A 21,929-nucleotide genomic window follows, 5' to 3' on the forward strand; every position below is an offset into this window, starting at 1 on the left:
ACCAGCCACATGAAGTTACAGAAGTAATTATTATCCCCATTTTACAGACAGGACACTGAGGCACAGAGAGACTAAGGCCTGATCCTCTACGGGTCCTCCAGAGGCCTAAATCCCATTGAAATCTATGAAAATTAGGCTCCTAAATACCTTTGCGGATCTGGTCCACCGGGGCTTGCCCAAGGTCATGAATCCAGATCACCTGAGTCCCTATCCAGTGCCTTATCCTCGTGACCAGCTTCCTTCTGTCCTAAGCCATGCCTCTGTGTGATGTGATTTTCAAACTCGCCCGCGGGGAATGGGTGTAAGCGTCTTTGTTGATCGTTCGGTGGATCGCTAAACACTTCTCCCCCTCAGAACCACTTCATGGGCGGTAGTGTGTTCTTTCCTTCAGGGTGCTGGGGTGGAGCAGTAAAGATATACGCTGGCAGGCAGCACGTATACATATCACCTAACTATCATGCAATCCGTTTACAAGCAAATTAGTCTACATAAGGCACTACGCGAGGAGTTCTGTTAATTATCTAAGGAAGGTGGGCATTTGTTCCAGTTCTTGGGAGAGGGGAGATAAAAGGGGGGACATGGAACCTCCTGACTCATACACATGCTGCTCTTGGCAACGCTGTTTAGAACACATTCCCATGGGGCTGCGTTCGCCCCACCCGTGACTATACCCATTATTTAAAGGTACTTTTGATAATGTCCCTTCAGTTTCCCACTGGGGGCCAGTCTAATCAGCGTGGAGTGGGAATACCTTTGACCCGGCTGCTTTGGAGTCACTCGGTGGCATGTTAACGGCACCGTCTCTTTGGCCTGCAGGATGGGAGAACCATGTTGTTCAGTGGAGATCCGGGAGCGGGGCGGAGATGGAATGAAAGCCGGTGGAATTGGCTCCAAATCAGGTAGATCCCGCCAGGGGCAGAAACGCTGGGGATGGTGAGTGCTGGAAAGAAAGAGTTAACACTTCAGGAATCCTTCCAGAGAAGCAGGTTCTTGCAGCGTGGTGAGTTCACCTTATACAGAAGTTCCAGCGGGGTCGCCGTGTTAGTCTGCATACAGCAAAAACAACCAGAGTCCTGTAGCACCTTAAAGACTAACACATTTAATTTCTGCAGGCGTAAGCTTTCATGGGCTGTAACCCACTTTGTCTGACTACAGGAGTCTCGTTGTTTTTGCCTTATACAGAAGGTGTGCTCCCCCAAACGCTCCCCCCCCCCCCCCTGAAACTCACTCTCATTAGATATCCCCTGTTTGCAAGTAAGTGGCACACACCCCCCAGGACTAAAAAGTCATCGATCAGCCACGTGCCTTTGTTTTTCCGGTACTACGTCGAACCCCACTTACCTCTCGTTTTCAAACCCACCTTTCCGAAGCAGGCGGGCCACAAAGGCTCTCCCTACACGTACATCGACCAGGGTAATGGTCTTCTGTAGCTTGCCTTTGGCAGTTTGCGGGTCTGCCTACGACAAATGCTGTTATCCCGTTCCAAGGCACTGGGGGAGATTTAGCCTACGTGAGCAGGAATATGCATATTACAAATGGAGCGTGATCACCCGACACTTGTATTCGGTACGATCTGCACCATAGGAACACCATGCACGTACTGTTAATGTGGGGTGGGCGGGGGTCACCTGTATGCACGGGCTAACATATGGGAGAGGCTAACCTGTGGGCTCCGGCAAGGTGGGTCTGACATGAATCAAGACAGCCAGAAATACGTGGTCTTTCCCCCTTCCATCCAGTCCTCCTAGAAAGTGGCATCATTTGGGCCCCAGAGCTGGGTTCTGACCCGCTTTGATTCATTTGTGCCTTCCTTACAGACCAACACTAGCAATGACGTGAACGATGGCCGGTCATGCCAAAGCTTGCCTGGAGCCCCGGGACTCTTCTCCTGCCTCCTTTCCACCCCAAGGCTCGCCTCAGCAGAGAGATCCGAGGGCCAGTTCCCAAGAGGGAGCCGGCCAGTTCCCCAGTGCCAGGGGTAAAGAGGACTGGGAGAACCTGGACGGGAGTGAGTTGATTTTCTCCTTGGATAAGGACGAAGAGGAGGGAACAGCCAATTTGCCTGAGAACGCTGCTCCATGTGGGGATGCTGGGCAGAGCGAAGGCCAGTTCCCTGTGCTATTCCCTCTGCCTTCTCCTCCAGAGGCGGGCTTCCCGACCGACGTCCTCTTCCATAACCTGCCTGGCTTCTCTCCACAGGGCTCCGGCGCCCCCCTCCATCTGCAGGGCTCCCCGGGCCCCAAGCCCCTCATTAACTTAGTGACATCCCTGTCCAGTGAGACTGAGGCCAAGGAGAGCTGCCCGCTCCAGCCCCAGCCCTTGCTGAACTTGGTCAAGTCCATTTCAACCGAGATCTCCCGCCTGGAGCCCGAGGTGACGCAGTCCAAATCCGACTCGAAGCTCAACGTCCACCTGTGGAGGCAGATCACCCAGCCCAAGAGCAGAGATGGGGACTCCAGGACAGCACCTTCCTCCCCCAGTAGCTCCCCTTCCGAGAGCAAAGGCAGCTTCTTCAAGGCGCAGGAGGCCAAGTTCGAGGACACGAAGAGGAGGTTCTCCGAGGCCATGCAGGAACCCTTCAGCAGGCTCAGCAAAATCATGGGGGAGGAGAACAGCGGCTTGGCCAGGTATAAGCTGCCCCACTCCAGCGCTCACGTCCCCGGCTCCCCATCCAGCCACAGCGAGGCCGGCACTAGCCCGGATGCCAGGCCCAGCCACAGGAAAGCAGAGAGCGACCGGCCAGGAGAGAACGCGAGCCAAGCGGCCCGGAGGTCCCAGCTGAAGGACGGCTTCCCCTGGGAGCACACATGGGGGCCCGCCTTGAACGGCCGGTACGAGATCTGCTCCTGTGGAGACGTAATCCAGGTGATGGAAGTGGAGCAGAGTGAGAACAGCGGGGAGGAGGCGCAGCCGCAGCAACCCCTGGATGAGCTCTCCCCAGTCCAGCCTGGCAGCCCGGTGCCGTGCAAAACCCTGGCCTGCCTCGCCATCCTGGTCTACAGTTGCTTCATCCTGCCTTTGCCCCCTTACCTCTCGGGCCTCTGTCTGGGCCTGGCCTGCGGGTTCCTGCTGGGCTTCCTAATTATCCTGCTGGTGGTGCCGACGCCTTCTCCGGCTCCCCGGCAAGGGCCATGCCTGCAAGACAAGCTGCGCTCGGAGCTGCTAACGAGGAAGCCCCGGGAACCAGACACCCTCAAGGTAGGAGGTGCATTGGGGAGGGGGGATGAGAGGGGGTTGAAGCCTGCTCAGGGGTCGGAACGTGCCAGTCTGCTCCAGAGCCACAGCAGTTATCCGGACCACGGCCTCTGTAACGTGCATGGCCTGCGTGACTCCGGTCGCCGTGCTCTCATGCCCTGGGTGCATGCAAACAGCATCCACCACACAGCAGCACCCCGGCTGGGACATGAGCCCCTGTGGGGCCCAGGCATTCGGGACTAGGCTGGCTGCAGGGGAACGTATCTAGTCCACTGGCCCCGTGCGTGTGACAGCCATGCCTCTAGGAGCCAGGCCACCAGCAACTCCAACAGCCACTGCATGCCCCCAGCCAGCGTTCTCCTTTCACTCGGCTGGTGGGGTTAGAATTCAGCTCCCACAGCACTGCTCCGCTGCCTCCTGGGGTGCCTTCGAGACATCCCTCGCAGGTCTCCAGCCCTGGCCAGCGGCAGGCGGGGGCCGAGAAACGCTTCCTTCTGGGCTGGCAAGGAAAGGAGCTGAGCCGCGGCCAAGGGGAGGCAGACGCCGAGCAGGGGATTTGATTCATGTCACTGCATTAGTGACACGGTAACGCCCCGAGCCCTATTGCCCCGGGGACAGGATTGTATATGTGCCAGTCAAAGCTCTCAGATGCTCTTGGGGGTTTCCCAGTTCTGACCAGTCCCACCCCTGCCGCCACAGTGTGCTGGCTGTACCATATTTCAGGGCCCGGGGGAGGAACGGGCTCATGGCAGAGCAGCAACGAGGCTGATCCTTGTGCATTTTGGAAAGGAGAAAATCTGCTGGAACGCCGCCCGGGACGTCACAGAAACGTTAGGGCAGACATAGGCTGCGGGACGTCCGGGCTGTGATTTCACGTTGCTGGTTAAGTGTCACATTAGTTCAAAAGGAATTCTTAATCAATCCCATTTTCTCTAGCTGTGTGTCAGACCTGATCACTTTAGGATGATGAAGAGGGGAGCAGGGCTGGATTAATTTGCTGTGTTGCTGTTATCAAGTTGCACTTTATTTGTATTTGTGGCCCCATGCCGGTGAAAGATAACGTGCTCCCTTAGCACACCCTCCACCTCGTCCCTTAGCACACACACCTCCCCACGTGTGTGCACTCGCACACCCCACGTGCGTGCATGCACACACACTCCAACTCACACACGCACCACGCCACGGCACGCACAGCCACTCCTACTTCATAGCACATTTCGCCATCTGCATGTCACAGCAGTTCCTTTTAAAGTGCAAGCGACTGGCCTGAAAAACCATCCCCATCACACGGTAGGCTTCAAGTGGCACATAATGGAGCTGGTCCCACAGTGAATCCATGAGCCAGACACGGCTGTAAGACATAATCTCACTCGGGCTTTCCTTTCCAGAGTTGGATGAACGAGATGTATTTCTATGACCCGGAGATCTACCACCCGTCGCTTACTCACTCGGTGTTTGTGACGCTGGAAGGCAGCACCATGAAGCTCTCCTACCCCAAGAACAACGTCCCGCGCCGAGCCACCTTCGAAGAGGAAATCCTTGACGTGGCCTTCGTCAGCCATCGGTGCTACGACATGAGCAATGCCAAGGTAGGGCTCTGCTCGAGGAGATAAAACAACTCCCCGTAGAATAGCTGAAAGCATCTAGTTTAAACTGAGCCAAGACAAGAGAACCCAGCCTTCAATCTGAACTCTTCCCATTGGGGCTGGGTATTACAGACCCAGCACTGGACTCCATCCTGCCCCCAATGTGGATGTGCCTTGAACTTCAGTCTTTCTGACCCCAGCGGGAACGTTTTGGTCCTAGGGACTCTCCACAGCAAGACCATTGTTCCTCTTTCCCTGCTTCTTTCTCAAGCAAGGTGTCTCCGTTAAAGAGAGTCCCCATGGCAGGATGCACCATGTGACTATCTCCCATGTCCCATCAGGCTGATCAAAGAACATAGGCACTCTCCAGGGTGTAGCAACAGCTCGGTGTCCCCAAGGTTTAGTCTCCCGGCCTGACAGCATTTGTTGGTATTGCAGGTCTTTCTCTTCCCACCGGGCCTGGCCCGAAAGAGGATGTGGAACAAGAAATATCCCATCTGCATTCTGTTCCCAGACCAAGAGGACCAGAATTTCAGCAGCTCAAATGAACATGACATGGGCCTCCCAAGAGATGAAAGCCTGAAAAAGACTCAGGCGCCAGGCCAGGACATCCCCCTGAAGCCTCCACAGGACGTCCGGGAAAGGACCCTCTATCTCTTTGGAAGAACAGGACGGGAAAAAGAAGAATGGTTCCAACATCTCATGGCAGCCTCCCAAGAGGACCATCATGGGGTGCACAGCGCCCGCTGGAGTGAAGGCAAACTAGGTAAAACATTCTGTCCACTTGGCCTTTTTTTGCATGTAGGCAAATACAGATAATCCAACGGAGGAGGTCACTTCTATAACCAGGGGCTTTATATCTGCTTGCCGTGGGCTAAATCCACCGCTGGGGTAAACGGGCACAATCCCACTAACGGCAAAGGAGTTGAGCCCAATTATCCCAGCTGTAAATCTGGAGATAGACAGAGGGGGGTGGACGGCGACAGACAGATCGATCCATCTCAACCGTGCCCAGCTTAAGAGCATTTGCAGCAACAATTTAGCGACAGATTTGGTGACCTTCTCCATGACAGGTTTATTGGAAGGTACTAGGGTTTTAAAGTCTCTATGTAGAAGGCAACCAGTAAAACTCCGAGCAAGAGACTGGCGAGTCCTTACGTTGAGATAGAGAATAGCTAGTTTAAGGAGCTGATTTGATTAGGTGGGATGCAATCCTGATTCACCGTCCAGGATGGCAAACCTCGCTCGGCTCCAGAAACAACTCCCCCCGGTAGAGATGCAGCAAAAGCCGCTGCAAACGTGCTGGATATGCCTGCCGCGGCCTCGCTCACCGGCGGAGATATGCAGGGTGCATGCAGAGTGCATTGCATCAGTGATTGGGGGAGAGGTATGGTCTTGTGGCCTAAGCAACCGACTAGGAACCAGGAACTTCTGAATTCTAACCCTGGCTCCAGCTCCCGTTGTGGCTTTGGGCGAGTCACTGCACCACCCCGTGCCTCGGTTTCCCTATCGGTGCAATGGAACTAATTACACCAATTGCCCTCATGGGTGGGAGAGGAGAGGGGTATGGGCATTAACTGGCTGAAGTTTGGCAAATGCTTTGAAGTCGAAGAGAAAAGTGTGATTAGTTCCCGCTCAGGCACCCTGCATCTTCCTCCCACGCAGGATTCTGCAGGGAAAGACGCCTTCCTTTCCTAGATGCGCAATTGTCGGTGCGTCTACACTTTGAGCCGGGGAGGGGGGCGATTCCCAGCTTGGGGAGACATCCCGGTGCTAGATCTGATCAAGCGCGTGTGCTAAACGTAGACGTAGCTGGGGCAGCGGGAGGGACTAGCTACCCTGCATCTGAGATGCTAGGCATGTCCCCCACTCCCCCCGGCCATTCGCCCCACCAAACTACACTTTGTTTTCAGCACACGAGCTCGCTCCGCACGAGCGTGAGTTCACCTCCTGGAGCTGGGAATTCCTACCCTCGGTGTTTCCCTGGCTGCTGAGGGGGAATCAGCGTGGCTGGGTCTGTCCTTCCATCCGGCTGGCTTCCTTGTACGCCATTCGTTTGCCACATTCCTCCTTTCCCACTCACCTCCACTGAATGCTGCCACAGCACTAGCCCCATACCTTTCTCTTTCCCAGGTTTCGATTCAAGCCCGCTCTCCAGCCCTTCAGGGAAGAGCGTCTCCAGCAATGGCAGCAGCCGGGGAAGCGCCGAAGACCTCCCTTCTCCGTTCAGACCCAAGGATCTAGCTGGTACCGTCCGGCAGAAGATTCTTCTAGATTACAGCACCTACATGTCCCGATTAGTCCCGCCAGAAACGGGCCCCAGCCCCCTCCAGAGCCCCTGTCACAGCGCCATGAGCAGCCCAACCCCCCCACAGGTGAGGGAAGCCAATGGCGTAGGCTTGCAAGAATTCCAGGTGCTTAGAGAAACAGACACGTGAATGCTCACGAAAGATTTACACGTGCCTCTCGGCTCACCTGATCCCTTCTAGGCCCTCAAACTGTAAACTAGAACCTCCAAACCTATTTGCGTCAATACAAGATCCAAACCGTGGCCAAACTCAACGACCACTTGAGGATCTCTCAGCATTCGCATTTCCTGACAATGCTTTAAACAAAGGCCAACGGTTATACAGAACTAACAGGTGGTCATTAGAAATGGCTCTGACCTAGTAAATTCTTAGGTGGGGGTGTTCTCAAGGGCTGGGTAGATCGTTGCTGGTGCGTCAGCTTATACCTTCCTTAGAGCTGGGGCCACAGTGTCATCTCATAGACTCATAAAGTCCTTGAAAAAGAATGTGTCATGTTATGGCAACTTAGTCGTTGTAGAAATTAATTTCTGCTAATTGTGAATCAATTATTATTCCAGACACTTAGCAAATGTCCCTGTCATATGCATATTACCAATTATCCCATCCCAAACTGCATGCTTGGATGGATATTTCTGACACGCTGAAAAATCAAGTGGAGCCCTCAGGTCCAGCCTCTGAAGTCAGTTCATTGACTTCAGGATAGCATCTGTTGATCTATTGCTCCATGCCATGACGGTGGTGTGGTTCTTTGACGAGCTGCATGGATTCTATCCACTTTTCCTTATTGCCTCTTAAGATTTCCTTTGAATCCCATTCCATTGTCTCACACTATTTTCTTCTCTGAGACTTTCAGCTGTTCATGGGAAAGAAAGAATGAATGTAGATCCTGTCTGGGGTGTAAGCAGAAGGTCCTGAACAACAGCACATTTCCTGTAAAGGAAAACCACGTCTTTCGTGTCTCTACAGATACTGAAGAACTGACTTATGTGAATATCTGGGACGCCCTCAGTGCTCTGATAATACAACTAAATAAATAATAACAATAACAAATCAGAGTCTGGGACCTGTCCATTGACAGGCAAATCCTATAAGGGTGGCAGGGCTGGTCAGAGAAGCACCTGAGAGTCTCGAGGCTTCTGTGGGCCTCTTTGGGTTGGAAATGTAGTGAGATCACCCGATTTCCAGTTTAGGTATTTGCCAAAACCCCCAGCGTCTTCAGCCTCGGAGTTTATCCAGTCCATGATATAATTATTGTAAATGGGAAGCACCTGCAAGTTATCAATCATCATCCTTTTCACTTACACGATTTAGAAAAGTGGATGAATCTCATCTCCCCCTCCCTTGTTTTACAGATGAGGGAAACTGAGGTACAGAGAGGCCACGCTGGGAATAGATTCCAAGCCTCTTCTGTGCCCATTCCCCTACTGTAATCACTAGACCACATGACGTGCCTGTGCCTGCATTTGTCTCTCTCTCCAGACGTACAGTATATTTAGTTATTACGAGGCTGGTTTCCTCATTGCTCCCTTACCCAGCGCAGCACGGGGGTCATATGAAATCAGAAGGGTTGCATTTTTCACTCACCTTGCTCTGGATCTGAATGTCTGCAGAAGGTGCTGGGGATCAGGTCCTCTGGGGATATTTATATATAGCCTTTTCTAAATATAGCATGTGGCATGTGAGTGTCAGGAACTCTAATGTCATCAGACACTGGCATTACTCTTCGGCATTTGTTGGTCTCATTCACTCTGTATCCCATACGTGGCCCATTTGCAGGTATTCCTTCTCTCTCTCTCTCTCTCTTTTCTTAAGTTCCTCAGTGACATGAATGGCAGCAGTGAACTGTCCCTGGCTTGGATGAATGCACTGGTTGGGCGAATTTTCTGGGACTTCCTGAGGGAGAAATATTGGGCGGACCAAGTGTCCAACAAGATCCAGAAGAAGTTAAGCAAAATCAAGGTAAACTATGAATCCCGCTTTCCCTAGCAGCAGAACCTCATGCTGGTCCCCCATCTCATCGGCCGTGGAATGGGACGGGAAGGGAAAGTCTGGGCTCTGGCATTTTTCAGAGCATTGTGTTGCGAGTGTGATGCATCCATCAAGTTGCCTTTAGTACTGTATGGACCAAGTCCTTCACTGAAGTCACTGGAGTTTTGCCGCTCACTTTGGTGGCAGAAGGATTTGGCAGTCAAGTTCTAGATGCAGTCAAGCCTGACGTGTGGACCAAAGACTTGGCTGATGCTTTGTGAACTGGTGATTCACGTGCCGAGCTCCTTAACTTTCTCAAATCTTCCATTGGTAGGAAACCTTATGACCAGGGCTCAGCATTAAATGGTTCATTAGGGAATTAGGAATTAATTTAGGAATTATTTTGGATGCTTTTCTCAAAGATGTGCAGTTAGTTCAGATAAAGTCAGGGAAGTCCTACGGCCTGTGTCATGCAGGAGGTCAGACATGAGTATCACAATGGTTCTTTGTGGCTTTATAACCTGTGAATTAACAGTGCAGTGGGTCTTTCTGGCTTTCTGGGTCTGGTTCTTTCTGACTTTATAATCTATGAATTAATTAATCTGGTGAATGAATGAATTGTGAATGAATTAATCTGGTTCTTTCTGGCTTTATAATCTATGAATGAACAGCGCAGTTGGGAGGCACTTATTCAAGCTCAGATCAGCAGTAACTGAGCCCTTGGCTGTTGGTTCTTTGGTTGCCGTTGGGTACAAACTGGTCTCAGTTCAGTTCTTAACGGGACAGGCATCCACACCATAAAAGCCTTTAACACAGTAGGCTCCTTTGCTGGCTCTCTCAGTGGGGAGGCCAAGGATTAATGGGGCTATAGAAATGGCATTCTCCTCTTTTTACCCGCAGGGGGCTTCCCTCTAGGCCATGTCTGCAGAGGGCAGCGTGTGGGGAAATGTGCCTGTCTGAAACCAGTTAGAAAGGGTCTGCTTTGGGGCGGCGGCCTCGTACTGAACTTTCCAACGGATACTAGGACTCCGTCAGGGCGTGGAGACACTTACGCTCCACCCGTTAGGCCAGCACGGATGGAGCCGGGTGTCCTTAGACCAACAGCATGTATTAGCCAGGGTACTAGTCCAGAGATTCTGGGCAGCCCGTCTCCTAAATGGTTTTCTGCTCTCCCCTCCCCCCAGTCTGTCCTTCACTGGGTCACGAGTTGCCCAGTTCTAATGACAGTTTTAATTAAAAATGTAACCCTGGGGGATGCAGCAAGCTATTCCTATGAGATAGAGGAGGCTTTTTTTTTTTTTAAATAAAAAAAGCTAGACTGAAGCACAGTTTGCGTGGCAAGTTGTCTGGGAGCTAGAAAAAATCCAGCACCTGCGACACCTACAGAAACACAAACAGCCACAGAGAAGAGTCCTGCACTGGCGGATGGGCCCCGTGGATTTTATTCGTCCCTCATTCTACATCTGGAATAACGCTCATCCCCTTTGATGGTTTCGTCCAGATAGCCCCGTATCCTGGCTGGGTAGCTCCGTCAGTGCCTTATTAAACAGCCTAGTAGCCTAGTTTCTGATTAGTGATAAACAGCTTCCCTTCGACATCTGTTCGGAAGGAGATTGGTTTTAATGGCTCTTCTTTGTTCTTGCGCCTCCCTAGCTCCCGTACTTTATGAACGAGCTCACGCTCACCGAGCTGGACATGGGGACGTCCATCCCCCTGGTTCTCGGTGCCTCCAATCCGATCATCGATAACCGAGGTAAGGGTCCCAAGGCTCCCCCCCCGTTCAGTCCCTGGCCCCCCTCGCTTTGCATGAATGCAGGAAATGGGCTCAAGACATGTTTTTTCAAACAGGTTTTGGGAAGATTAAAGCACCCCAATGAAAACTGACCAGGCCTGGTGCCACTGGCCACAGACAAAGACAAAGTCTGTAAAAGTTACAGACCGGGGGGGGGAGGGGGGGTCGCTTGATGGGCAACTGTTTGCCATGAGTTTGGTTCCACTGCTGCATTGGCGCGGCCTACCTACAGGCCTCATCCAAAGACCTTTCAACCAAGGGTGGGGGTTTTACGTTGACGTTCGTGAGCTTTGGATCCGGCCCTGTGGCATTTCTATCGCACCCACAACCGGATGATCCTCCAGGCCAGTATTTCACAGAGACCGAACTCCACTGTCACTCCCGGGGGGGGAGGGTTCTCTCCGGGTCAGGGCGGCCTCCCAGTGGTGGGCCTACAAGAGAGAAGCTTGCATTGTTGTCAATCCGGCGCCTTCCTCCATCATTAATTCACGGAAAACGGAGAACACCAAGTGGGCAGTTGAACCAAACCAAGACAGCTATACCTGGGGACCACGATGAATTGGAGCATTATAACTGGGGGGGGGGAGGGGGGGGTGCTAGGACCCTGCCCCCAGGGACAGTGAGAGTCCCCACCCTGATGGAAAATAGGGCAAGCAGAACACTGAAAAACATTAAATCTTGGTTTATTTGGATTTGCAAACGGGCCGTGACCAGGGAAGCAGGTGCTACAGGGATGAGAGAAGCTGAGCAACCCTCTCTTCCCAAAAGCTGGTCCATCCTGGTCAGGAATAAGGCACTAAGATGGGAAGTGTGGGAAGCTGGTACTGCCCACGCGACACCTGCTCTAAAGATAGATACAGGCCTCAGCTTCAGGGCCGCCACGCCCGCACCTTTCACCAGCACCAATTTCAATGAGGCACTGTAGCAGGGACCTAGCATCCCAGCCACCACCGTTCCATGGATCATCTGCTTCCTCTCCTCTCCGCAGGGCTTTGGGTGGATCTGGACGTCACCTACAACGGCTCCCTCCAGATGACACTGGAGACGAAGATGAACTTGTGCAAGCTGGGGAAAGAGGCACAGGCGGAGGAGAGTGGGCAGACAGACGCTGGTGGGGAAGGGTAAGGTCACTAAAGCGTTACTGGGCCCTGCACCCCTGGAACATCAGGGTGGGAGGGACCCTGCTCCAGCTGCTCCTCCAGGAGAAGGTTGTCGGCCCGATAGCCGTGCTCAGCGAGAGCACTGGGTCTTGACACTGTGCATTAATTCAAGGCACCCAGGAAGCTGCAGCGTTCCGTCTCGATACTGGGCAGACAGGGCTTTATAACTCAGTGAGCTCTGCCATGTCCAGGGTCCAAAGGGCACCTCAGAGGGCTCTGCAGGCAGCACCCATCCCATGCACATCTACAGCTCAGCTCCCTTCCCGGTGGCACGGCGCCAGGCAGAATGGATTCAACTCCGTGATCTCATCTAATCAGAAGGAACCCAGGCAAACTTGATCTGAAGCAGCGTCTTAGAAGAGATCGGATTATCCCAGAGCAATGGGACAAGGTACCTGAGACTGGGGGCCGGCTGGAGTCACATATCGTCCAGCTGGGGCAAAAGGAACAAGTCGAATGAGAAACAATGAACCCCTTTTGGACCATTATTGGGCCGTCTGTGCGGAATATTTTCCATTTGTCTGAGCAGCCTGGGGACAGCTGGGAAGTTAGTTCTAGGAGAAAGTCACTAATACAATAAGAAGCATGTGTTTGTGGCTTGTGCGTCATGACCAGTTTGTGCTCTGAGTTCTCTGGCAGGCTCACTCCAGAGCACATGCTTAGACTAATCTCTAATCTTTTTATCAGTGATCAGAACAAAAATCTCCCTCCTGCCTAAGTGGCGCTTTGGATTTTATTTTATTTTATTTTATTTTATTTTTGTCAGGACAAAACGTTCTGTCTGGAGCTCTGAATGTTCTCATTTCCTGGCATTATCCCCACCCTGCTCCTGTCCTCCTCCTCCGTATAACTGCACCCCATTGAAAGCACAGATGGGCTGCAGAGTTAAACCGCTCAGAAAATGAGCGGCTGTGGGTGAGGAGAGGGGACAGCCTAGAAGTGGGTGAATTCGGAGTTACACCAGAGAACGTAAAGAAAACAGGGGAGACAAGCACTGAAGGGACAAGGCGCTCGCTCTGCGCTGCCATCCCGGTCTTCAAAAAGAATTCTGCTTCACGGCGGTGGGCAGAGATGGCCTCTGCCTCTTGGTTCAAATGCAACTCAAGGTTGCTAGCGCCCATCTGACAGCGTGGTGGTTCTCGGGCTAGCTCCGGTGTTCAAATGCGGCCAGCAAAGCCAGCTGAGAAGCCAAGGGCTGGTTAAGCACAGAAACTGGCTCTGCAGTGGCCCACTTACAGGATCTTGTCTCCTAGCCCGTGGAACAGGAGGAAACTTGCACTAGCCTTGCCTTTTGCTGCACTTGATCAGCTGTGAGCAAGGCTGTCGACCACTCGTAATGAAAATGAATCATACTGGTCAAGTACACGTGGCCCGTCCTTCTCAGAGCACGTCACAACCCTGAGCCTGTTCATCAGAGAGTGACCGGCTGGAATTCAATCAGCCCTATTGCAAGAGTCTGCGGCTGAAACACTTGTACAAAGAGCTGGTTGGGTTCCCCTCCCTCCCGCGCACTGGCTGGTTTACAAGTTATGGGAATGGATTTTCTTCTTCCTTTTGGAGAAACTGTCTGTGCTGCTACTTAGCTGACATCTAGCTGACTCAGGAACAACCGGGGATCATGCCAGTCACTGTCAATTAGCAGCTGAGGTCTGATGGGGCCAGATTCTCATCCTTGATCCTGGGACCGCTCAGTTTTACTCAGCCATACGTTTGCTGACAGATCATCAGTTGATCTGACTTTTTAATGGAGTCACTCTGGCCCAGAATATGAGTCAGGGCTCGGCTTACCGCTCGAGCGCCTGCTTCTGCTATGGAGATGCTGCAGTCTGCATGGCTTGGGCAGAGAATTACCCGGCTGACTCCCCGCGACTGCCTGCCTGGTAGGCAGAGCTCCGTTACAGGTGCCAGCAGCGAGAGATGCATTGATCAGGACGAAAAGCATCTCATGTGGCACCATGCAATGGGCTCCCTGAGCAAGTTAAAAGGGATGCCTGGCCTGCTGTGCTGAGCAATGCCTGTGAAATGCCAAGAGTCTTCCACCCACTGAAGTCCATGAACAGTGAAGACACAAACATCATCTTGCAGGAGCAGGCCTGTGCTTGAAGTTGCTTTTACATTTCCTAGAAGGAAAGGAACCAATGAATTCCTGCTCATCTTACGTGTATTATTTGTCTTCTAGGAGCCGCAGTCATAGACCAGGACCTCAGTGTGCTAGGGGCTGAACAGATGGAACAAAAAGAGAGTCCCTGCCCCAACCAATTTCCAATCTAACTATAAGACAAAGGATGACTGATGGATACAGAGAGAGGGGGATTGGTGAGACAAATTGGTCCCTGTGATAGACAGTAGTCCCAGAGGCCTGGCCATTGTCAAGCTCTTTGTAGACCTCAACACAAAGGAAAGTTTTGGGGAGAGACGGAAAGGAGGCGTGTGGTTCTGTGTTTAAAACCAGAACAGGCTGTCCTAGGCCTGCAGCCTTAAAGAGAGAGCGCGAGAACATGTCTGCGCAGTGGGGTCTAACACAAAGAGCGGTAGGTAAAGGCTTGGCTAGCGGTCAGGCCCGTGCAGGCTGCGAGTGCCGCAGTATCAGGCCCCCCCATTGGGACTCACCTTCTCCCTCGTTGCTTGCAGGGCGAAGCCTCGGGCGTTCCTGCTGGCAGACAGCGATGCAGAGTCCTCCAGCGCCGGCTCGTCGGATGAGGAAGATGTCCTTGCAGCAGAGTCTTCTGGAGCCCCGGGAGAGAGGACCGTCCCTCCTTCTGCGGACAGGTAAATAACAACTAATGATAACGATCCGGAGCTCATCTGTAGCACTTTCCCTCAGCAGATCGCAACCTACTTTAAAAAGGAGCACATGCCCATCGCTCCCATTTTACAGATGGGGAAACTGAGTCACAGAGCGGGTAAGTGACTTGCCCAAGGTCCCCCAGCGAAGCTGTGGCAGAGTCAGGAACAGGACCCAGGTCTCCTGCATCCCAGTCAAACCACCCTCTCTCAGAGGAAGGGCACCAGCTAGGCTGAATAGATGTTCCGATTTTATAGGGACAGTCCCGATATTCAAGGCTTTGTCTTATATCGATGCCTATTCCCTCCCACCCCCACACACTTGCTACCTGGTCACCCTCGCCTCAGCTAGTCCTGCCTAATGGGAGTCATTCAGGATCCCGGCACCGACACCACACGATGAGCACTGGATGGCTGGATCATTGAGTCCATCCATTGTCCTGTGAAGGCACGGCGCCGTCTCTCTGACGAGCGTATTAGGGAAATCTAGAAACAGACGAGTCGTAGGCGCGTGAGAGTCTCACCCCTCCAGCGCCTCCGGCTGGATGGATTTGTGTCCTGGGAGCCACAGAGAAGGGCAGTCTGTTTCTGCTGGGGGAGCGTAACGGTGTCACAGACCGCGGGGAGGTGGGTATTTCTACAGGGACTGAGAGGTGCCCCCAGGATGAACGGGGTGGGGACCAAGCGAGGCGAGGACTGTGCTTAGCCCCGGCCGCTGACTCCCCCCCGCCCTCCTTTCTCAGCCACGGCAGCGGCCACAGCACCAGCCGCAAGATACTGCGCTTTGTGGACAAGATCGCCAAGTCCAGGTGCTTCCAGAAGGCCACCGAAAACGAGTTCATCAAGAAGAAGATCGAGGAGGTGTCCAACATGCCCCTGCTGCTGAGCGTAGAAGTCCAAGAGCTGGCAGGGACGCTGGCCGTGAACATCCCTCCGCCCCCAACCGACCGAATCTGGTAGGAGAGCCCTCGTTCCTCACCACACTGGGACTCAACACGTCCCCGGCTGCCACTTCCCGGTGCTCAGGGGAACACGGGCAGGGCGTTTAGGCCTGATATTTAGGATTAGGGAACTCAACCTGGGCAGGAATCTGCATGGTTCAAGGGATTGGGCCAGACACACAACACTTTTCACATCTAGGTCACGGGTTCAAATCCAGCACCAGTTGGCAGCTAGTGACCGAAACATCTTATGCTGGGAGGGCAGCTCAGTGGGTCTCAGCCCCCCTCCTAAAGGACAGGTGTCCCAAACTGCCAGGGAGACTGCACTCCCCTGTCACCAGACCACACGTGCAGGAGCACAAAGAGTTTGCGGTGTTCTCTGCTTCCTTCTGTCCCCCTCCAGGTATAGCTTCCGAATCCCACCCCAGCTGGAGCTGAAAGTCCACCCGAAGCTGGGTGAGCGGGAAGTCACCTTCATCCACGTCACAGAATGGATTGAGAGAAAGCTACAGCATGAATTCCAGGTACCTGCCCACAGAGCACGGGGACAGAAAGTATGCTTGCACTGGGGATGGAGCAGAACCAAGGATGGGCCCAGCTGGGACCTAAACAATGGAAAGATGGGCCTGCAAAGTCTGGGGCCAGATTTTGCAAACCTCAAGTTTGGCCAGGGCTTAGATTCAGGGTTTTGATTCATTAAAGGACGAAGATAGAATCTGGGCATCTCCAAATTCAGAGATGTTCACACCCAGGTTTTGGTTCAGGCCAATCTGGAGAGAGCCAAAACCAGCCCTGACCTGGGCCTCTTAGAAAAGTTGAGAAACATGGGTTAAACGGATGCTTTTTAGGGGTTTTATTCCAACCACGGAAGGGCTCTGAGCATAGCGGCTCTTGTAGTATTTCTGACCCAGCTGAAACTAGAAGATACTGGCCATCTGGTGAGACAGCTGTGTCTCCAGAGCTGACCAGCCTGATTCTCATCTCAGAGAGATTCAGCCAGTTTCAGCTAAATATCCTAGAGGCATCTCTAAAAGCTGGAAGGTTCGCCCGTCACTAACCGCATGCTTTGAGCTATTCTGTCAGTTGTGTCCCCTTGTTCGATCTGTTATCTATCTGCCTTTGCTTCTTGGGCTTCTGGGCAAAGGCCATCGACAAGTCCTAGTGGAAAGATATGCTGAAAGTTCCCAAAGTTCCCCGCACCGAGGGGGTCTGCTAGGATTTTAGCATCTTCTTATCCGGGTAGGAAGGGCCGAGGTTTAAGAACTTTCCTTATTGCCAGTGGCTTGACTCTAAGAATGGCTGACCACAGCAAGGAAAAGCCACCTCTTCTTGTCTTGTCGTATCTATGGCCACGGCCATTTCCCAAGGACATGGTCAGCACCTAAACACTCATCCACCGTGGGAAACGGGACCTTCTGCTCCCAAAACAGAGGCTTCTGCCCCGTGAGCTAAAGGAGATGCTCCGTTGGGTTACAGCTCTTGTTGGTTGCTAGCCACTAGAGGAAAACACCCTCATCAGCCTGGGGGTGGGGGGTGCTGAGTCCAGCCAGCAGAGCTGCACACATGCATTAGCCACTCCATTGCCCCTCTGCTTATCATAAGCTGCACCCCCAGTTCTAAGCCCCAGTGGGGTGGTAGGAACAGGTACAGTCAGCCCTTCAGTGGCCACCTCCCAGCAGAAACTCTCCGTCCCTGGGAAGGTTTTTTTTTTAATGCCACGTTTTTCTGTTTTGTCCAATTTCCTTTTTTAGAAAATTTTAGTGATGCCAAACATGGATGATCTCCTCATTCCCATCATGCACTCCAGCCTGGAGCCCCAGCCCCCCGGGGAGGGGCCCTTCAAGGACTTTCCAGCGGACAGCGAGAAGCGGCTCTGAAGAATGACCCAATGGCCGGGTCAAGGCACTTCACCGAACCCTGGAGGATTTGCTGAGATGCCCAGCTAACCCGGGCCTGGCGCTGCCAGTTGCCACACAGGAACCAAGACACTCAGTTCATCTTTTCAGCATTCCCCCAGGCCAGCGAAGGAACCTCCTCGTCGAATCTGATGCAGCATGTTAAGAGCAGAAACATACACCAGGGGGAGGCGCGTGTTGGAGTCAGCCAAGCATTCAAAACTCAAGGTAACTCATCCCTCACCACCAGGTTCCTCTGGATTAATACAACTCTCCGGGAATCTTCTGTGCCAGGCAGGGCAGGGACTTGCTCCGCACGGTCTGCTTTACAAAGTGGGGGTGCGGGAACCCCAGGGCAGGAGGTCCGGGAGCCAAGGAACGCGAATCAGATGTTGTGAGCAGAAATAACCCAAGCTTCAAGCATCAGTCTTCCTTATCGCATCGGCCCTGAGCGTCCTTTATATGGGCAGCCAGGTCTGCCGGGAAAACGGCAGACAGGAAATGAACTGAGACACACACAAACCCACATTGCCCTGACAAGCGTTTTATTGTCCTCTGAGTCTCACCGCTACCTGATGGCATCCACGCAGATCATGCTGCGAACCCTGCTGGGCCGGCGCGGGCATCTGTGCACGCGTGAGAGAGAGAGAGAGAAGCGAATCTGGGTGTCAGTGACAGGCTGCTTTGTATCTGCGTCTGGACACATACCAGTCAGGTTACATGGCCCGGGGCCCAGGTACAGCCAGCCCTAAGAGGCAGGCATGATGGTCCCTGCCCTGACAGCCCCCAGCCTCGGGGAGAGGAGGAACACGTGCACATCAGCCTGGGGAGAAGCACAGAGGCGGCACAGCCCCGGCGCCTGGCCTGTCACCAGGCGTTAGCAGAATGAGGAGTGTGGGGTTGAGAGTAACCAGGCAGCAGCCACGCGGGGAGGTGCTGAAATGGTCGTGTGTTGAAATCCACTGACTGTTTCGGGGGGGGGGGGCGCAGTTGGGGGTAGAGGGTCGGGCCATGAGGGGTGGGCAGGGAGGGAGGGGGGCAAGCGCTCGGTCGGTCAGGGAAGGGGGAGGGCAGGACCCGTGAGGCCTCAGAGGGAGAGCCCTTTGTAGTCTGAAAAGGAGGCAGCCCTGTCAGTTGCCCAGGGTCAGCCCGTCCTGAGCTGGTGCCCTCAGCCCAGCCAGTGCCCCCTGCTCCTGGGGAAGACAGGCGGCCACGGGAACGCGTGGGCACGAGGCCGTGGGGGCGTCAGGGCTCGCGGCTGCACCTCTCGTGGGTCAGAAGCAGGGGAGGAGACAGCAGCAGCCCTCTTCCCGCAGCCCGGGCCCTGGGGAGCCCCGCCGTGGGGGAATGGCGTGAGGTGGGGATCGGGGGAGCCGGTGGAGCGGAGACCTGAGAGAGATCAAGTGGTGCCCGTCAAGCTTCGCAGTGCGCCAGCCACGTGAGAGCACTGCCGGGCACTAAGGGGTGAACTTCTCCCAGCACAGCTTCCCTTGGCCTGCCCTTGTCCTCACTGATGCTCATAGACGTTGTGCCCCAACTCCAGCCTGCCCCAGGAGTCACCCCGGATGGGGGCATTAGCCGAAGAAGCCTGGGCTCCGTTGGTATTGAAACCCCTTTGCACGAGGCCTGCGCCCACGGACGCTGGTTTCCTCTGCCTGGCGGCGAACGAGGAACAGACAAGTTGCCCCACCATTTCCTACCGGCATTTTATTTTGCTCCCTGCTCCCTCGTTGCCTGGTTTACAACGTCTCAGCACACGCCGCGTTTCAGGAGAGACGCAGCTCGGCCGCCGGGTATGCCACAAGCATCTGAAAACACCAAGAGGACCAGCCGACGGAAGGGAAGGCGCCCGTCTAGACTAGAGCATGAGGCATGAAGTGGGACCATTTTATCCTCCAGGCAATAAAAGTAACAGATTCTGTCAAGTAACATTAACACAAAGGGCTTTGCAGACCTCGTGGGTGAGGAAGAGAAGAGCAGGACTGAAGCAATAAAGGTTTGCATTCATCCACCAGGCGTTCCGGCTGAGATGTGCTTGTTGTTATCTTCCAGTTATCCTGTATTTATGGTGCTTTTCAATGTGGCTTTTCTTTCAAACCACTCACTAAAGATCAGGCTGGAGACACCGCTATGGCCAGATCTTCAGCTGCTGTGAATCACTATAGCTAGTCTGACTTCAGTGGCTTCCCTGAATCACACTAGCTAGGATCTGGCTTCTGGTTTTACTTAATTATGAGATTCCAGGGCTTGCGAACATAGAGATGTTTGAACATGAAAATGTCCTTTGCCATCAACCCCCCCGCCCCCCATAAATACGCACACACCCTGTGCCCCGTACACCTTCCCATTGTAATATTTAGCTCACTGACTCTGATCCAGACACCAAACCACCCAAACTTTGTGATACTTGGGATTCTGATCTGAATCTCAACTTCAGGGAGAATAATGAACCAAGCTCCTTTCTTGTTCTCTGCTAATTTTGTTCTGTTCTAACCAAGGGTTCTGTAACGCTTGATGACAGGTGATTACGCTCCCACTCAAGCACGTGAGCACAAATCACTTTAGATGAGTCCTGCATGAAAGGGAAATTTGCGCATCTCTCTCACCTTCCCAATCAGTACCAGTGGGAGCTGCTCCCTCTTTCTACAATCGGCACAATCCTGAGCCCCTTCTAACTGCCCCGTCTCCCCATTTGTACAATGGAAGCTTCCCCCCGCCTTGGAGATCCCGGGATCCATAGAACCATGGGGTCAGACGGGGACCGCAAGGGTCATCCAGTCTAACCCCTGCTAAGATGCAGGATTTGTTGGGTCTAAACCACTCAAGACAGATGGTTATTCAGCCTCCTTTTGAAACCTTCCAGGGAAGGAGTTTCCACAACCTCCCGAAGCAGTCTGCTCCATTGTCCTACTGGTCTTACAGTTAGGAAGCTTTTCCTGAGATTCAGGCTAAATCCGCTATGCTGTAATTTGAACCCACTGCCTCTTGTCTTGCCTTCTCTGGCAAGGGAGAACAACTTTTCTCCACCTTTTTTATGGCAGCCTTTCAGGTTTCTGAAGCTACCTTCCCCCCTTAATCTCCTCTTTTCCAAACTAAACATACCAAGCTCCTGCAGCCTTTGGTCACACGGCTTTACATTCCATGCCTTTGATCGTCTTTGTCACTCACCTCTGGATCCTTTCCAGTTTCTCCACATCCTTTCTATACATTGGTGACCTCCTGCTGAGGCCTAGCCAGTGCCGAGTGATGCTGGGCAAGCGTGTTACTAGCCTCCACAGAGCATCTGTAGCGGGGAAGAGGTAGGAATGTCTCACTCTCCACTCCTGCTCTCAAGAAAAAGAAGGAAATTCATCTTCCAGAAGTTTTAACTTCCAGGAAAAAGTGTCTCCTCCTTGTTGGAACCGTTTTTCTGGAAGTTGAAGCAAGATAAATTTAGACTGGAAATAAGATGTACATTTTTAAGAGTGAGGGTAATTAATCATTGAATAACTTACCGAGGGTCGTGGGGGATTCTCCACTGCTGGCAATTTGTAGATCGAGATCCGATGTTTTTCTAAAAGGTCTACTCTAGGGGTGATTTTGAGAAAGTTCTCGGGCCTGTGTTGTGCAGGAGATCAGACTAGATGATCTCAATGGTCCCTTCAGGCCTTGTAACGTGTGAATCTACAGCCCACTGAAGTTGCAAGAAACGTACTTGCTTCCACCCAGGCTGAATTTTGTCCCCGGTCACATACAGACACAAAGCCATGGTGCATATTATTATGCTGAGCCAAATTCTGTTCTGCGACACATCAGTGTAAACCTGGAGTAGCTCCAGTGCAGTCAGTGGAGTCACTCCGGATTCATACAGCAGTGCAGCCAGAAGCAGACCCCGTGAGTGATACTAGCGAATCAGGCAGAGTAAAAATCCATTCCAATAGTCTTGTCTGACCCTTCCATCCTCCTGGCCTTGGAATCTATGAGAGATGTAACCAAAACGAGGCAGGGGAGAATCCGCCCTGCTGACATGCCCAGGTTTTCCAGGCCTTACAGGATTCAACTGAGCCAGCTCTTTTTCCCTCCCCCTCTCCTGGAATAGATGCCAGCCAATGGGGCCTTGATCACACAGGGATTTCTCTGGGGCACTGAGGAGGAAGAGGAAGCCTGGTCAGCCGAGCTCTAGTCTCACCTGGGAGTGAAAAAGCAAAGGCAGCATGTCAGTTGCAGATAAAATTCCCCAGCGGGGTGCACCCGGCAGAGCAAGCGTGCATCTGACATGCCTCTTCTGCAGCTTTCAGGAGGATTCCTCCCCCTCCGGGC

At 53.1% G+C, this 21,929-nt stretch overlaps 1 protein-coding gene across 1 annotated transcript in view; it reads left to right on the forward strand.

Moving 5' to 3' along the window:
• The window catches only part of LOC137144013 (testis-expressed protein 2-like), a 34,024-nt gene extending 14,273 nt beyond the window's left edge, over nucleotides 1-19,751 (forward strand). Inside the window, exons 2-14 of the mRNA XM_067534101.1 lie at nucleotides 817-899; nucleotides 1,818-3,198; nucleotides 4,584-4,784; nucleotides 5,220-5,547; nucleotides 6,915-7,156; nucleotides 8,903-9,049; nucleotides 10,712-10,811; nucleotides 11,839-11,971; nucleotides 14,642-14,779; nucleotides 15,538-15,750; nucleotides 16,139-16,259; nucleotides 17,487-17,858; nucleotides 19,115-19,751. Coding sequence (XP_067390202.1) covers nucleotides 1,843-3,198; nucleotides 4,584-4,784; nucleotides 5,220-5,547; nucleotides 6,915-7,156; nucleotides 8,903-9,049; nucleotides 10,712-10,811; nucleotides 11,839-11,971; nucleotides 14,642-14,779; nucleotides 15,538-15,750; nucleotides 16,139-16,259; nucleotides 17,487-17,612 — 3,105 coding nt within the window. The 5' untranslated portion in view covers nucleotides 817-899; nucleotides 1,818-1,842 and the 3' untranslated portion in view covers nucleotides 17,613-17,858; nucleotides 19,115-19,751. The remainder of the gene's footprint in view (nucleotides 1-816; nucleotides 900-1,817; nucleotides 3,199-4,583; nucleotides 4,785-5,219; nucleotides 5,548-6,914; nucleotides 7,157-8,902; nucleotides 9,050-10,711; nucleotides 10,812-11,838; nucleotides 11,972-14,641; nucleotides 14,780-15,537; nucleotides 15,751-16,138; nucleotides 16,260-17,486; nucleotides 17,859-19,114) is intronic.
• Nucleotides 19,752-21,929: the final 2,178 nt, after the last annotated feature.

Source organism: Emydura macquarii, unplaced genomic scaffold (genome assembly GCF_026122565.2).
Source record: "Emydura macquarii macquarii isolate MOO-44397 ecotype Brisbane River unplaced genomic scaffold, CSIRO-AGI_Emac_v2 contig_3390, whole genome shotgun sequence".
Taxonomy (NCBI): domain Eukaryota; kingdom Metazoa; phylum Chordata; order Testudines; family Chelidae; genus Emydura; species Emydura macquarii.